Genomic DNA, 15,637 nt, shown 5'->3' with positions numbered 1-15,637 from the left:
ACACACACACACACACACACACACACACACACACACACACACACACACACACACACACACACACACACACACACACACACTCATGCCTTTGTACCACGAACATCAAACGACACCAAAACAACATCAAAACAACACCACCACCCTGTGCACGGGTGTGCGCGTATGTGTTAGCCGTTCTGCGGAGTGACTGCCGGACTGTTGCGCTTCAACTGGTTTCCAAGCTCCGTCTTTGTCGGCGACACATTCTGCTATTTTGCAGGTATTGGATGTTTACCCATGTGTTGATCAGGCTCCACACACACACACACGCACACACACACACACACAGACACACACACACACACACACACACACACACGCACAGCACACACACACAGACACTCTTACATGTCCGTCCTCCCCCCCCCCCCACCGCAGGGATGACGTTTGCTGTTGCCGCGATCCTGGGCCACTTCAGCCGCACGCTCCTCCTCTTCCTCGCCCCACAGACATTCAACTTTGTCCTCAGCGTGCCCCAGCTCTTCAAGATTGTGCCGTGCCCACGACACCGCATGCCACGGTCTGCACACATGTGCATGTGTGTGTGCGTGTGTGCGTGCATATATGAATGTGCGTGCGCTTGCATTAAAGGCTGTGCACACACACATCCACACATGTAGACGACCACCTGAAGCGTTCGTGTTCGTGTGAGTTGCAGGGCGCTCACATTGGCTTGTGCTGTCACATTCGTCATCTGTGTGTGTGTGCGTGTGTGTGTGTGTGTGTGTGTCAGGGTGAATGCGCGGACGGGTTTGCTTGAGCCGAGCGTGGTGGAGGTGCCACTCAAGTCCACGTCCTCCCTCGGCCTTTGGTGCATCGCCGTCGCACGGTGCGGTGGTCACATGGCCGCTTGGCGACACGTGTGAAGGGATGGCGATGAGGTGGTGGTGGTGGTGGTGGTGGTGTGTGTGTGTGCATGTGTGTGTATGTGTGTGTGTGTGCATGTGTGTATGTATGTGTGCATGTATGTGTGCATGTGTGTGTATGTGTGTATGTATGTATGTGTGTGTATGTGCGTGTATCATGCCTTTATTCACGTTGTCCAGCATTTATGCTGGCACCATTGCTGCAGGATGGTCGGGCTGGTGCGGGTGGTTGAGAGCACGGACGAGCGGTTGGTTGTGACCAACTTCACTGTCATCAACACCGTCCTCACCATTGCCGGTCCAATGCATGAGCGCAACCTCGTCATGTGCATCCTCTTCATCCAGGTGTGTGTGTGTGTGTGTGTGTGTGTGTGTGTGTGTGTGTGTGTGTGTGTGTGTGTGTGTGTGTGTGTGTGTGTGTGTGTGTGTGTGTGCTTTTGCGTACGTCGCTGTGTAAGGTTTTGTGTGCCACGTCACCCGCCCCTTCTCTGCACGTGTCTCCGTCCCCTGTCACCACAACATCGCTCATGTTGCCCCCACCTCCTCCTCTTCATTTGCAGGTCGTGTGCAGCGTCGTTGCGCTCGCCCTTCGCTTTGGTGTTCTCTTCGTCTGAACCGAACACATGCGTGTGTAAATGAGCGTTAACGTGTGCACACATGTGCACGTATGTGTTGGGTTCATGTTTATGGACAGCGAGAAGAGAGTAAGGGAGAAAGGGAGAAAGAGTGAAAGAGTGAGAATACAGCCACTTGGAAAGCAGTCAACAGCGGCCACAACGAGAATGGAAACATGCACGCACACGCACACAATGGAGAGGAGAAGGGGAGCATTTATCCAAACCACCATCAGTTCACCACCAACATCCAAACCACCAACATACATCAACCGCCACCACACCACATCGTACGACTGTGTCCACCGCGACTGCCGCCATCACTCGTCGTCGGTCTTTGCGCGCTTTGTGATTGGCTCGCGCTGCCGGAAACGATATGACCTGCCCCTCTCCCTCCTCGATGACGATGACGATGACGACGATGACGTCTTCTTGGCATCGTGCTGTGCTACACCGCGTGCAATCGCTCGGCTCAATCTGAACAGGAATGGGGATGGGGTGTGTGTGTGTGTGAAATGTAAAGGGGGTGAGATGATGCTTTTGGGGGACGTGGGGAGACGCTGTTGATCACGGATTGATGATGAACAAGGGGGCAAGCTTACAACAAATACACACAGAGTGAAAGACAAGAGTGACAGACAGAGTGACGGACAGGCAGACAAAGACACAGACAGACAGACAGACACAGACACAGACACACACCACAAGACGGACCTCTTTGCGGCGTGGACCTGCTGGAGATACGCGGTTGTCTGCTGCTGCATGCGCGCCATCTCCGCTCGCAGGCGATACCGGCGACTCGCCTTCTCGTACTCTGCACACATGCACACATACGCATAATAGGAGTGATGAGTATGAAAGCCGTAAACACACACACACACACACAGACACGCAGACACACAGACACACACAGTCCTCTTGGTTGCTGGTGCAACAGCCCCTCCCTCCCCTCCCCCTCATGTACACCGCACCCATGCGCTCCTGAAGATGGTGCCACTTGAACTTGGGAAGATACTTCATGTTCCACAGGAAATCGTGGTGGAAGTTGTTCTTCTTCCCGCCTGGGCACACGAGCAGCAGCAGCAGCAGGATGTGGTGTTCACGTGTCAGTGGCAAACGGAGATGGTGAGGAGGATAACCATGGAACAAGGACAGCTGCGTGGTCAAACTCACAATCAAACACGTATGCATGTACACACACACACACACGCACACACACGCACACACACACACACACACACACACACACACACACGCACACACACGCACACACACACACACCAACGAGAGAGCCGTTGAGCATGGCCGCGACTTTCTTTGCCGTCTTCTTCTTGATAAACTCAACCCAGCCTGAGGAGGAGCACATGTAAACAAAGCCAACGTGAACACAGTGAAACACAGCCGGAGCAAAGCTGTAGCCGGTGCACTCGGCATGGCATTGCATTGATCCACTTGCCGCACGCACACGCACCTTCGGAGAAGTTGGTCTTCTTGCTTCCCCCACGCTCCATCCTGCGCTTGCGAATCTTGGGATCTGATCAACGTGCATGGCAATCACCATATGAGCCACAAAGGTTGTGACAACTCAACACACGCCATGGTGCCAGTCCGCGCATGTCATCATTCACGTGCTACAGAGGGGCGTGCTTCGCTCTCACACGCACATTGCACACGTGTGCACGCGTACGAGTAGGCGCGTGCACAAATGTGCAACCCACACGTGAACGCAACATTCATCCCACCCCCTCCAACACACACCTTCTGGTTGGAGGAAGATGCGGTCCACCTCTCCAAACTTGGACATGATGTGGCGCAGCTTGGCAGGCTTCATGTAAGGCGGGATGGTGCTGAGATAGATGATGCCGCGCTCGTGCTTCTTGCCGTCCTTGGATGTTGTGGATGACAATGTGGTATTCCTGAACAGGCCACCGCCGAGGTCTTCGTTGTTCGCCTCTGTCTTGCCATTTCCTTCGCCATCTGCCGTCTCCTCTCCTTTGTCGTCCTCTTCATCGTCATTGTCGTCCTCTTCATCGTCCTCTCCATCCTCGTCCTCTTCTTCATTATTGCTGTCTTCGCCATCATCCTCTTCATCAACATCATCCTCGTCATCCCCCTTATCATCGTCCTCGTCATCTGCACTCTGAGCCTCTTCATTGTCACCTTCCTCTTCTTCCCGAGTCATTGTATTACTCTCCCGTGTATCCAGCACATCCTCTTTCACCTCCTCCTCCTCCTGCACCTCTTCCTCCTTCCTTCGCTTCGCTGTGCTCCGTCCAGCCTTCTTCATCTTGTGCCCAGCAGCCATGGATGGTGTTCGTCGTCTGCTGTGTCGCGACACGAGGGTGCTGAAAATTCACACTTATCTTCACCGAATCCTCTACAACGGCTTCCACTGTGCACACAAACAACAGCAACGACGCACAACAGCATTGTCTTGCTGATTCGCTCGCTTGCTCGGTCCACACCATTCCAACGACCTTTCATACCTTCGTCGCTACTGCTGCTGCTGCTGCTGCTGCTGCTACTTGCTGCTGCTGCCGCCGTCGAACAGCTTGCTTTGAGTGGCTGTGGTGACAAGAGGCAGAGCCGTTGTGTGTGTGTGACGACGTCGTGAGCTTGGCTTGTTGTTGTGAGGATTGTGCGTCTGGTGTGCAGTGGAGCGGTCGAGACCATGTTGAAACGCGCTGGTGGGGCAAACTCATCGCCCAACATTGTGTGAGTACACTGGTGTGTATGTGTGCGTGTGTGCGTGTGTGCGTGTGTGCGTGTGTACGTGTGTACGTGTGTACGTGTATGTGTGTGTGCTGTTGCCCAAGACGCCACTTCCATCTACTTCCTGCCACACATTGACGCAGTCACACATTCACAAGTTTGCACACACACACACTCCTATACACCACAAATGCACACAACGACACTCGCATACTACATGACCACACCCACAATACGCCCTTTACAGCAACATTGTGGCAACGGCACACTTGAGTAGAACACAGTTAAAACTGGAGGAGATTGCAGAGAAGGCGAAAAACTCAGAGTACAACCCAAAGCGATACAGCGCCATCATCATGCGGATCAAAGAGCCCTCGGCAACAGCCCTCATCTTCTCCACGGGCAAAGTGGTCATCATGGGTGCCAAAAGGTGTGTTCATACGTATGCGTGACTGAGACGCGACTCGCTCACACCGACTTAGAATGGTCTCGTGGGCTTGCTTTGTGTTTATGTGCGTGTGTTGGTATGTGCTTGTGTGCGCGTGTGTTGGGAGTGTGTTAGGTGTGTTTTCATGCGTTTGTACATGCATGCGTGTGAAATCAATCTGATGCTGTGGTGTGTGCTGCTTCTCTGTCTGTGCAATTGTTTGGCAGCGAGGAAGCTGCTCACGCTGCGGCACGACAGTTTGCACAGAACATCACAAAGGCGGGAACTCGGGTGTGTTTGCTGGGCGCGATGTGTGTGTGTGTGTGGGGGGGGGGGCGGTTGCACTTGTTGGAGAGTTGCGCGCTGTGGATGCTGGTGCTGACTTGATTGTTGTGCCCCACACAGTCACTCCTCACGCCACGCGTTGCCTTGCTTTTTGCTTCTGCGTGCGCGCCCGCTTTTCAGGTGTCTTTGCGAGAGATTAAGATACACAACGTCGTCGGCCGGTGAGCGTGGTGTTGACGTGCTGGTTGTGTGTGTGTGTGTGTGCGTGTGTGTGTGTCAGCGTCAACGTGAATGGCTGCGTCTTTGCCTGATGCACCTGCAAACAGCGACAAAAGTCGGCATGCACACGTGCACGCAGATGCACACACACACACAGACACACACACACAGACACACAGACACACGCACACAGCCACACACACACACAGACACAGACACAGACACAGACACAGACACAGACACACACACACACACACACACACACACACACACACACACACACACACACACACTTACACACGATGTCCATGCGCTCCGTCTGTGTGCAGGGTGGACATTGGCTTCAAGCTACATCTCGACAACCTGCATGTTGAGCATCCAGCGTGGTCAACATATGATCCAGAATCGTTTCCGGGCCTCACATATCGCATGCAGGAGCCAGATGTTGTTCTCCTCATCTTCCACAGGTGCCACGCCGGGGGGGGGGGATAGGAGTGTGGTGTGGTTGTGGTGCGACATGTCGTGTACGTGTGTGTGCGTGCGAGTGCGCGTGTTTGTGTGCGTCTGTACGTGTTTGATCCATGCGTGTGCGTGCGTGTGCGTGTACGTGTTTGATCCATGTGTGCGTGTGTGTTTGCTGGACGATTGTTCAACCAACTACGCACGACTCATCCTTGCTTCCCTTCCTGTTCGCCACGGCCGCAACCGCGAACGCGACTGCAGTGGGAAGATTGTGCTCACAAAGGCAAAGTAGGCAAAGTCCAAAGACGACGTGGAGCGGGCGTACAGGAAAATATACCCGCTCCTCGTGAAATTTAAAGTGTAGCACGTGCATGCGTGTATGCGTGTATGCGTGTGTGTGTGTGTGTGTGTGTGTGCGTGTGTGTTTTCGTGCGTGCGTGTGTGTTTTCGTGCGTGCGTGTGTGTGTGATTTCAGCTGTGCCATCGCGACTGTTACTCTCTACCGCTGTGTGAGCGCCATCATTGCGGCCTGTGCTGCTGTACATATGTCAACAGCTTGTGGCTTTCATGTCTGCTTTGTTTGATAAAGGAAGCAATTGAGACGCCCCGAAGGGGGGAATGCAAGCTAAAACTGAATAACATTGGGGTGGCGAGACAGGGGGAGGGGGATTCATGACAACTCCTGGCACGGCCACCCCAGTATCAATGACTTGACTCATCCGCAGTATCACCACCTTGCGTAGCGCCTCCGTTGTTCTCATCATCACCGTCATGATCATCACCATGATCACCATCACCATGATCACCATCACCATGATCACCATCACCATGATCACCATCACCGTTGCTTGCCTTCTTCATGACTGTCTTCACCACGGTCCTCAGTCGATCAATGAACACATCCACATCCACCTCGTCCTGTAATTCCCGCGGTATGGAGTGCGTGCGTGCGTGAGTGAGTGAGCGTGAGTGAGTACAATACTTCTCTCCACTTCCCGCCCCTTGCACTCCACCATTCATCCATGCATCACGCCGGCCTTTCCTCCACCCACAGCGGCTCCAACCTCAGTGAGTCCGACCGCCGCCGCCGCCGTCATGTACGGTACCGGGTACTCGTCCACGTGCGCCCCGTACCCCTGATGGCGATCAACGTCAAGGTCGTTGGTTGGTCACAAAAGCAAAGCAGAGGCGCAGAGCGTGTCACACATGACTGATTGCGATCAATTGAAGCGTTGTCCTGTCAACAACTCCACCCCTGGCCCAGTTCTCCTCCACCGACTCCACACCGCGGCACGCGCCCACCTTGAACGTGATGCCGGCCACTTCCTTGGTCGCCGTTGTCGACACAACCCTGAACGCGGACCACGGGTGAACAAGTGCCGTCCGGAAAAGCATTGGCAATGACGGGATGGGGAGGCGTGGGGTCAGATATGGCACGAATGCAACGGAATCAAACCCAAACAGAGGCCAGAGCACCACTCTCAAGGCCAACAGCTGTTTCTTAGCGACCACCTTGTGCCAGAGACGCGGCGAGCGAAGAGCATTGAGCCGAAGAAGGTCACGTCCTGCTGCTGCCGCTGCAGTGCACGCGCTATCCCAGACAGTGACATGGCTGCGGCGCATTGGCAATTGTGAATGAACATGAACATGGCGGTGAACACACGTCAGAAAACACAACCAGCAAATCACAAAGACTCTCACAGCTATAGCAGAGAGAGAGGCAAAGAAACCCCTATCATCATCATCATCATGGTGATGATCATCATCATTGTCACCACCACCCACCGCATGAGATTGGGTTGTTTGGGACGGCCAGCACGCGTTCACCAAACTCTGCCGCCGCCGCCGCCAATTTGGAACGCAGGTACACCATCAGCTCCTGGTGGGGTTGGATGATGACCAGGGTAGTAGGGGTGGTGGTGTCGGGGTGGAAATGTGGAGAGGTAAACGACGCAAGACAACTGCATGTGTGCCGTATGATCTCAGGATGATTACACAGCGTTCGCAGCAGGTGCCTGTCTGACCTTTCGTCTCTTGACCAGCCGCATGTACCCTTCCTCTCCAAGGTGCAGCAGCGTCACAAACACATCCACGACCGGCGCTGAGCTCGCCCGCCCTGCACCCGAACAGAAAAAGAAGGGGGGGGGCAGAGATGGGGAGCAGAGAGTGTGTATGTGTGTATGTGTGTATGTGTGTGTATGTGTGTGAATGTGTGTGTGTTTGTGTGTGTATGCGTGTGTATGTGTGTGTGTATGTGCGTTTGTATGTGTGTATGTGTGTGTGTATGTGTGTGTGTATGTGTATGTGCGTGTGTGTGTATGTGTGTGTACGTATGTGTGTGTATGTGTATGTGTGTATGTGTGATCGACAGCATCAGGGCACAGACACACACGCACACAGACATGGCCAACAACATGTCTTCCATTTCGTCTGTGGGAACGCATCTCTCCAAATGTGTGACCTGGATATGTCTTGCTGATTGCTGTGATGAAGTCCTTTGAAGGGCTGGCAATGACACCGCCGCCAACCGGAACGAGGAGATTCTGCACACATACACATGTGGTTGGCATCAGGGTAAGATGCGACAATGCCAACATACCAGACTACAGGTGTGTGGGTATGCTTGTGTGCGTGTCTGCGTGTTGCTGCACGTGCTCTGACGGTCGACACACACACACACACACACACACACACACACACACACACACACACACACACACACACACACACACACACACACACACACACACACACACACACACACACAATCTCTCTCTCTCTCTCTCTCGCGCCCTGAATCTGCCTTTGTTCATGTTTCGTTGGTTTTTGTTTTGGTCCATGTTTGTTACACGGCCAGGGGACCGGCTGGCCTGTGGGCGCGGGCACAGCGCGGCGAGGCGCCCGAGAGCATTGCGCGTGACCTGCCCAACCTCGCCGACTGCACCCCGACATACACGCATATGGTCCTGGCCCGTCTGGTTGCTGTTGGTGCGGTGGACTTTATCGTGTCGCAGAACTGTGATGGTCTGCACTTGCGCAGCGGTGTGCCTGCAAGCAAGCTGGCAGAGATTCACGGCAACTGCTTCATCGAAGTCTGCCCAGCCTGCCACAAGGTGTGTGTGTGTGCGTGTGTGTGCGTATGTATGTATGTATGTGTGTGTGTGTGTGCGCGCGCGCCAGAGCCTGTGTGCGTGTTGATGCGCGTGTGTGTCTGTGCTTGTATACGTACCCCTGCGTGCATGTCATGTTGTGATCCTTCGACTCGGCTCTGCTCGCCATCAATGCATCATGTCTTTTACTCACTGCCTCACCACCTCATCCGTCCCAGGTGTACCGGCGCCGCTTCGACGTGTCTGCACAGAGCCGCGTCCGCCGCCACACAACACGCCGCACATGCACACACTGCACGCAGCAACACCAGCACACAGAGCAACAACAACCACAACCACAACAACAACCGCAGCAGCAACATCAACAACAACCGCCATCACCACGACCGCTGTTGACAGCCGCCCCGTGTCCGCGGGATGGCGTTCACCTGGAGGACACAATTGTGCACTTTGGAGAGACGACGCGGCACGCGAGCGTGGCCAACTGGGGTGCGGCGATGGCGGCGGCGGCGGCGGCGACAGTGGTGGTCGTCCTGGGCAGCAGCCTGAAGGTGCTCAAGGCATACCCGTGTCTGTGGAAGCGGGTGAAGCAGCGGAAGTGCGAGCTGTTCATTGTCAACAGCCAGTGGACGCCGCTTGACCGGTGGGCGGTGCAGAAGACGCACAGCGACGTGGACGCGTTTATGCGCGCACTCGTGGCTGCACACGACAGGGCGCCGGCTGCAGGTGATGGAAGCGGCGGTGGCGGTGCGAGCCGTGGCGTAAGCAACGATGAGCATGGTGGAGCACCCAAGTCTGTTGTGAAGAAAGAGGAGGAGGAGGAGGAGGAGGACGAGGATCAGCGACAACAAGATTACGATCAAGATCACGATCAAGAGGAGGAAGAGCTGAAGAGTGTTGCCCCTGCTGCTTTGGTCAATGGCTCGTGGCGGCCGCAGACATATGTGCGCGAGGAAGACCCGTTCTGGCAGCAATGTGATGATGATGACGGCGATAATGATGATGATGATGACGCACGCGCTCCTGGCGGATGGTTGATGGCTGGCCTGAAGCGAAGTGCACATCGAAAATGAATGCACGGGAGACACTTCGATGACATGACGGGTGATTTGCAAACATGTCGCAGGCATGACGAGGTGCGCATGCGTTTCTGCACAGACACAGACACAGACACACACACACACCACTTTACATATCGCGTGCTCAGGTGTTGGGAAGCGTCATTTATTGGTTGTTTGGTGTGCGTGCAAACCACGACACAAGGGAGTGGGAGCCGATTATGTGCAGTCTTGGGGAACATATGTATGCGCGGTGGTTGGCAAAAGCAGTCCGTTAAACGTGTGCATCAACAAGTAACAAGCGATAACAATAGAGCCATAAGAGAAAACAAAACATAAAACCAAAACCAAAAACACATCAATGATGGGGAGAACAAGGCGCGCGTGCGCCAGACCAGGGTGTGGGTGTGGCATTGAATCCACAAGACGCCACGGTGTCTGAAGGTACAAAATTAGGGAGGACAGAAACCACAAGAAGAAAACGAGGCACAAGAAGAAGAAGAAGAAGAAGAAGAAGAAGAAGAAGAAGAAGAAGAAGAAGAAGAAGAAAGCATCGCTCAAAATGCGGTGGACTCGTCCATATCTGGGCAGGTGGCCGAGTCGGCAGAGATGAGGGAGATGGAGGACGTGCAGCTGAGCGCCGCCACCTTCGCCATGACATGTCGCTGCTGCTGTGCACTCATCCCGGCCACCGAATGGCGACCACTTCGCGTGCGGCGACTCGACGGCGACGACGATGGTGCCATGCTCTTCACCTGGGATGTGCGCATTGACGTAACGGCAGCAGTTGCAGGGGAGCGTGTTCCCGCCGTTGGTGCCGGCGTCTTCATCGGCGCCGTCGTGGTCGCTGATCCCGTGACGGCCCGGTCCCTGGCGCTGTGGCGGTCGAACGTGCCGTCCAACCCCTCGTCCTCCGTCGTGCTCAGGTCCTGCCGCGACTGCCACACGCTGCGCGGCGTGCACACGGGCAGCGTGGACCGCAGCGGACTCAGCGCGCTCGTGCCGGCCCCGCGGTGGTGATGGCGGCGGGGCGACGATGGCGACGGCGATCCGACGGCGGTCGGGGTTCCAGAATGGTGGCGCCGGCGTTGCTGCTGCTGGTGGTGCTGCGCAGAGGCAGATGCGGGGCGAACGGCACCTTTGACGGGCGGTGATGAAATGCCTGCATCACCGCTGGTCCGTCTGCTTGCAGGCAAGCTTCGGCCACCCCTGACTGCGTACGTGGGGGTGGCTGTGGCCGTGTGCGGGCGCGTGGTCTTGCTGGTGGCGGGGCGGCGAATGGGAGACGCTAGTGGCGATGACGCCGGCGGCCGGGCTGTCACCGCATGTGCAGTGGTGGGACGAGAGAGCGCCTTTCCTGCGATCGTCGTCGTTGTAGGGGTAGGAGTTGTTCCTGTGCACCGCTTTGTGGCGGTGATGGCAGTCGTTGTTCCATTCGCGGGAACAGACGGCCGTCTGCGCCTGCGCCGCTGCTGCGATGACGATGCAGTTGTTGTTGATGCAGTTGTTGTTGTGGCGGTGGCAGTGGTGGGGGCGAAGGAGGGGTTGCGCGAAGGAGAGCAGGAGGAAGATGACGAGGGGGAGGAGGAGGACGCGGAGTTTGAGTATGGTGTGGCTGATGATGAGGTGGCGCTTGGCGCTGCGGGTGCACAGCGGACGCCGCTGCTGACGCCAGCACGACTGTCTGTTGCACTGCCGCGACTGACATCGCCCGCGTGCGCGTGCGCGTGCGCCTGTGAGCGTGCGGCTGCCTTGGCTGCGGCTGCTGCTGCCTGCGCGGCCATGACCTCCTCCTGGGAGCGGAACCAGGTGGTGCGCGGGGCGTCGTGGGCGAAGAACGCGGCCACCTGCGCCATGGACCACCGCTGTGCCTCAACCGGATGCAGCATGCCGTGCACCGCGTCCAGCAGCGGCCGCGTCAGCAGCACAAACGGGTGGCGGTGCGCCGCAAACCCGCCCCGCTGCACATACGCGCGGTAGTCTGCATCTGCCATGCGCGCCTTGTCCCACGGCAGGTCTGCAAACAGCATGGCGTACAGCACCAGGCCCAGCCCCCACACGTCCACGCCGGCCGTGTATGTGTATGCGCACGTGCATTGGCGGTCGCCGTGGGCCGGGGTGGCCCCGCAGCTCTTGTTGCGCCGGTGCCGCCGCATGACACATGCTGCTGATGACGCCGACGAGGACGACGACGACGGCGGTGGCACTGGCGCGCGGGGCCCCGCCGTTGCTGTTGTGGTTGCTGTTGCGCAGATGGGACACGCGTCGACCGGGGTGGCCGCAGCCTCGACCAGCAGCTGCTCCGGGGCCATGTAGCACGATGTGCCCGGCAGCGGGGGGCGTGCGCGGGCGCCGATGCTGCGGGCGAGGCCAAAGTCGCACAGCTTGACGTTGTCGCGCAGGTCCAGCAGCACGTTCTCTGGCTTGACGTCTGCGTGGGTGAGGCTGTGGTGGTCATGGATGTAGAGGAGGGCGCTGCTGAGCTGGTGCATCCACCGCCGCACAAAGGGCTCCGTCAGCGGCGTGGGCGCGTCGGGCTTGAGCCGCTCGTAGAGGTCGGCCGGCGCTGCCAGCTCCATGGCCAGGAACGTGGCGTGTGGGGTGTGGAAGGCGTCAAAGGTGCGGATGATGTTGGGGTGGGAGAGGGCGGTGCAGATGGCTGCCTCGTGCGTGGCCACATCAATGTGCACGTCGCGATCGGCCCGGTCGTGTCTGCTGTCGTTGTGCCGGCGCTGCCGGCGTGCAGCCGTCTGAACAGTCGATGACGATGAGGAGCGGGCAATTTGTTTCACGGCCACGTCGCGCTTGCAGATGTGGTCGTATGCGTGGTACACGGTTGCATACGCGCCGGAGCCGAGCTGGCGCTTGACGGTGTAGCGCGAGGACGGCAGGTGCGCCATGGAACCCGTGTTGAACCAGGCTGCAGTGGTGCTGTTGATGACATCCATGCTGGCGGTGCTGGCAGTGCTGCCGATGCGTGCGTGGCGTGCTGCTGACGATGGCGATGATGCTGATGGCGAAAGGTCACCGCAGAGTGGAAGGCCGTCGCTGTCCACGCGGGGCACGTCCTGCGATGGTGGGTAGCGTGCTGCGACGTGCCAGGTGTCGTCTTCTTCGACGAGCTGCTTCTGTGCTGCTGCTGCTGCTGCTGCTGCTGCTGCTGCTGCTGCTGAGGATGAAAATGGCGGTGGTTGTGGTGCCGTTGTTATGTGCCTGTGGGCGGCTGTGGTGCTGCTCAATGGACGCAGGGTGACGGTTGCCGCAGGGTTCTTTGTTAGAGTGGCGGTTGAAGGTGGTGCTGGAGCGGGGCGGGAGGGGGAAATAATAACCTCGGCGGGCATTGTTGTGGCTGCGGTGGGTGGTTGCGTGTCGTGGATTGCGAGGACGGTTGCAGGAACGTGCTCATGCAATCCAACCAACTGGCACGAGAGGGCGGGGAGCGAGGGAGTGGGCCGCGCCTTGCGTGTGCTGCTGCTGCTGCTGCGCGGGTGGCGTTGTCGCTTTGGTTCGGTGCGCGGTTTTGTTTCGTGATTCGCACCCGAAGGGGGTCAGCAAGCAAGCAAGCAAGCTAGCTGGGAGGGAATGCCTCAGTTGTGGGTGGGTGGGAGGAAGGCAGCCACGAGCATGCACGCGCAATTGCAACCCTGGCAATCGAACACAACTCGGGTGTGTTGGTGTCGCAGAAATAAATGCTCGCTGTGATGAGAGGGAGCGGCTCAGGAATGTTCGATTGATTGGCAGACTGGCTGCTGGCTGCTGGCTGCTGGCGCTGTGGTGTGTTGCTTGGGTGGTTGGTTGTATGATTGTTTGCAGCCGTGATTGTTTGCAGAAGATGCGGGTAGGGTGTGTTGCGCGATTGTTTCGGTCGCTGGGTCTGCGAGCATGAATGCGAAAGCGCGTGCGTGGTTGTGTTTATGTTCGCGTGTTTGTGTTTCAATGGTGTGTGTGAGAGAGTGAGTGTGAGAGAGAAGTTGGGGTGTGTGGATGCAGCAGGAGCAATGCGCGCTGCGCGATGGCGCGTGTGTGTGTGTGTGTGTGCGTGCGTGTGTGCGTGTGTGTGAATTGCGCTACACATACACAAATGCACACCCACCTACACATCCACAAAAGCTACACACACACACACACCTACACACATACATGCATCGTTCCACACACTCACTCACCACCAGGCTGCTCTCGAGGGTGGTGCCGTTATTATGTGTAGCGTTTGGATTGGTCTGAATGAGAATGAACATCGATGCTGCGGTGAATGAATGATGACGCGACGGCATGCATGGCGGGCACCACCGCAGCCATTGGTGGCCAGCCTCTGCAAAAGCAAGCGTGGAGCAGCAGATGGTGCTTTGTTTGTGCTTTGTGCTTTGTTTGTGTGTCCGCCGCACCCGTCGCCACTGGTGGCGTTCAATGGACCAATCACAGCGCACGATTGCCCGGGTGAGAATAAAAAAAAACAGCAACTGACCAATCACAACACACTATACATCGCCGTTTCGTTCGCCACCCGCGTCCACTCGTCATCGGTACTTTTCGCATGCAATCTATTTATGGTGTCTGGCGAGTGCACCATCGTGCATCGAATCAGTAGAGCCAGGTTGTTATTTATTTTGTGCAGCAGCAGCAGACTACACGTGGTGCAAGCAGACAAGCAGAGATATGGAAGCCAGGAAGGAGAAAGGGCTGCACGCGGCCCGGCAGCTGCACGCGGGCGCATCGCTCTTCTCCACACGCATCGCCCTGCAGGTGCGGTGTGGCTGTGTGTGTATGAAGCGTTTTGTGTGTGTTGGTGTGTATGTTGGTGTGTGTATGTGTGTGTTGGTGTGTGTGTGTATGTGTGTGTTGGTGTGTGTGTGTGCTTGTTTGTGAGTGAGCGTTTGTTCTTTGCGCCCGCGCTGCCAGAATTAGTCTTGCAAGTGCACGGCCCTTTTCGTCAGTGACGACGAAACTTACGCACCCCACAACGCACACCCCCACAGAAAGCGGTGGCTCCCATTACAACGCTGACGCCAACCACGACCCTGAAGGAACACGACGAGACACATGCCGAAGAAGCAAAGTCAGCCACTGATGCTTGCGCCTGCCTGTGTGCAGCTGAACATGCTTGTGTTTAGCGGCAAATTTTGTGTGTGCGTGTCTGTGGGCGTGTGTGTGTGCACATGTTAGATGACTCCCCTGCACGTCGCGCTTCCCTTTTGTCCTGTATCTACGTGCGCTTGTGCGCGTGATTTCCGCACCCTCACGTTCGCACACACACACACACACACACACACACACACACACACACACACACACACACACACACACAACAACACTCTCTCACACACACATATCACAGGCACAAGCTGACGCGGCTTGCATGGCACATTGCGCAGCTGCAGCAGGAAATGTTGGATGCGCTTGCACCGAGCAGCGAGGCAGAGAATGACAACAAAAACGAGGAAGATGAGGAGCAAGACAAAAACGACAAGGACGAGGATGAGGATGACGATGCTAATGAAAGTGATGAGGATGAGGATAGGGATGAGGATGAGACGGGCGAGAGGAAGAGCAAGAAGGCGAAGCGGCTCACCACGCCGTTTACGGTCATCGAGGATGAAGACGCACAGCTCGCTGCCATGGAGGCAGCATGCCGGCGACACCACGACAGGTCTGTGCACACGTGTGTGTGTGTGTGCGTGTGTGTGTGTGTGCGTGTCTTAATCTTGTGCACCTGTGTGGGCTTGTTGATACAGTGTTGATGTTCCTCACCTTGCACGCACGATTACGCACACGTGGCAGGCTGATGCCCTACATCAGCAAAACCGTGGACAAATGGCACATGAAGACTCGTCTTGCTGGTATGAGC

At 56.6% G+C, this 15,637-nt stretch overlaps 7 protein-coding genes across 7 annotated transcripts in view; 4 read left to right on the top strand and 3 right to left on the bottom strand.

The window, feature by feature from the left end:
• Positions 1-1,687, top strand: part of PTSG_08009 (uncharacterized protein) — a 3,973-nt gene extending 2,286 nt beyond the window's left edge. The window contains exons 7-11 of the mRNA XM_004990974.1: positions 172-259; positions 418-559; positions 773-868; positions 1,112-1,250; positions 1,466-1,687. Of these exons, the coding sequence (XP_004991031.1) occupies positions 172-259; positions 418-559; positions 773-868; positions 1,112-1,250; positions 1,466-1,519 (519 nt within the window). The 3' untranslated portion in view covers positions 1,520-1,687. The remainder of the gene's footprint in view (positions 1-171; positions 260-417; positions 560-772; positions 869-1,111; positions 1,251-1,465) is intronic.
• Positions 1,545-3,874, bottom strand: PTSG_08008 (uncharacterized protein). The gene is made up of 6 exons (XM_004990973.1): positions 3,278-3,874; positions 2,991-3,053; positions 2,801-2,869; positions 2,491-2,580; positions 2,234-2,333; positions 1,545-1,996 (listed from the first exon to the last, which is right to left on the bottom strand). Exons 1-6 carry the CDS (start codon positions 3,822-3,824, stop codon positions 1,840-1,842), a joined length of 1,026 nt encoding a protein of 341 aa, XP_004991030.1. The 5' UTR covers positions 3,825-3,874; the 3' UTR covers positions 1,545-1,839.
• A 316-nt stretch (positions 3,875-4,190) lies between these two features.
• Positions 4,191-5,916, top strand: PTSG_08007 (TATA box binding protein; the record flags this gene model as incomplete). The annotated part of the gene is made up of 6 exons (XM_004990972.1): positions 4,191-4,234; positions 4,479-4,661; positions 4,886-4,949; positions 5,124-5,164; positions 5,492-5,629; positions 5,886-5,916. The coding sequence occupies 6 exons, from the start codon at positions 4,191-4,193 to the stop codon at positions 5,914-5,916; spliced, it is 501 nt and encodes a 166-aa protein (XP_004991029.1).
• A 266-nt stretch (positions 5,917-6,182) lies between these two features.
• PTSG_08006 (uncharacterized protein) lies at positions 6,183-8,194 on the bottom strand (the record flags this gene model as incomplete). The annotated part of the gene is made up of 7 exons (XM_004990971.1): positions 6,183-6,542; positions 6,689-6,760; positions 6,927-6,975; positions 7,137-7,236; positions 7,410-7,503; positions 7,649-7,740; positions 8,086-8,194. 7 exons carry the CDS (start codon positions 8,192-8,194, stop codon positions 6,327-6,329), a joined length of 732 nt encoding a protein of 243 aa, XP_004991028.1. The 3' UTR covers positions 6,183-6,326.
• A 49-nt stretch (positions 8,195-8,243) lies between these two features.
• On the top strand, positions 8,244-10,131 carry PTSG_08005 (uncharacterized protein; the record flags this gene model as incomplete). The annotated part of the gene is made up of 3 exons (XM_004990970.1): positions 8,244-8,251; positions 8,482-8,737; positions 8,953-10,131. The coding sequence occupies 3 exons, from the start codon at positions 8,244-8,246 to the stop codon at positions 9,805-9,807; spliced, it is 1,119 nt and encodes a 372-aa protein (XP_004991027.1). The 3' UTR covers positions 9,808-10,131.
• The window catches only part of PTSG_08004 (CAMK protein kinase), a 9,102-nt gene continuing 3,409 nt past the window's right edge, over positions 9,945-15,637 (bottom strand). Inside the window, exon 2 of the mRNA XM_004990968.1 lies at positions 9,945-13,666. Coding sequence (XP_004991025.1) covers positions 10,350-13,133 — 2,784 coding nt within the window. The 5' untranslated portion in view covers positions 13,134-13,666 and the 3' untranslated portion in view covers positions 9,945-10,349. The remainder of the gene's footprint in view (positions 13,667-15,637) is intronic.
• Positions 14,449-15,530, top strand: PTSG_08003 (uncharacterized protein; the record flags this gene model as incomplete). The annotated part of the gene is made up of 4 exons (XM_004990969.1): positions 14,449-14,535; positions 14,769-14,848; positions 15,128-15,443; positions 15,525-15,530. The coding sequence occupies 4 exons, from the start codon at positions 14,449-14,451 to the stop codon at positions 15,528-15,530; spliced, it is 489 nt and encodes a 162-aa protein (XP_004991026.1).

Source organism: Salpingoeca rosetta, assembly GCF_000188695.1.
Source record: "Salpingoeca rosetta unplaced genomic scaffold supercont1.21, whole genome shotgun sequence".
NCBI classification, from domain to species: Eukaryota; class Choanoflagellata; order Craspedida; family Salpingoecidae; genus Salpingoeca; species Salpingoeca rosetta.
Note: the sequence above shows the minus strand (reverse complement) of the source record. Positions and strands in the feature narration are given on the sequence as shown.

Bases quoted from the DNA above. Each gene is read 5' to 3' on its own strand.
- PTSG_08008 (XM_004990973.1), bottom strand. From the start codon at position 3,824: ATGGCTGCTGGGCACAAGATGAAGAAGGCTGGACGGAGCACAGCGAAG. The intron at 2,870-2,990 runs GTGCGTGTGCGT...GCTCCTCCTCAG, and splicing joins GAAGACCAACTTCTCCGAAG to GCTGGGTTGAGTTTATCAAG. The intron at 2,581-2,800 runs GTGTGTGTGTGT...TCGTGTGCCCAG, and splicing joins GCTCAACGGCTCTCTCGTTG to GCGGGAAGAAGAACAACTTC.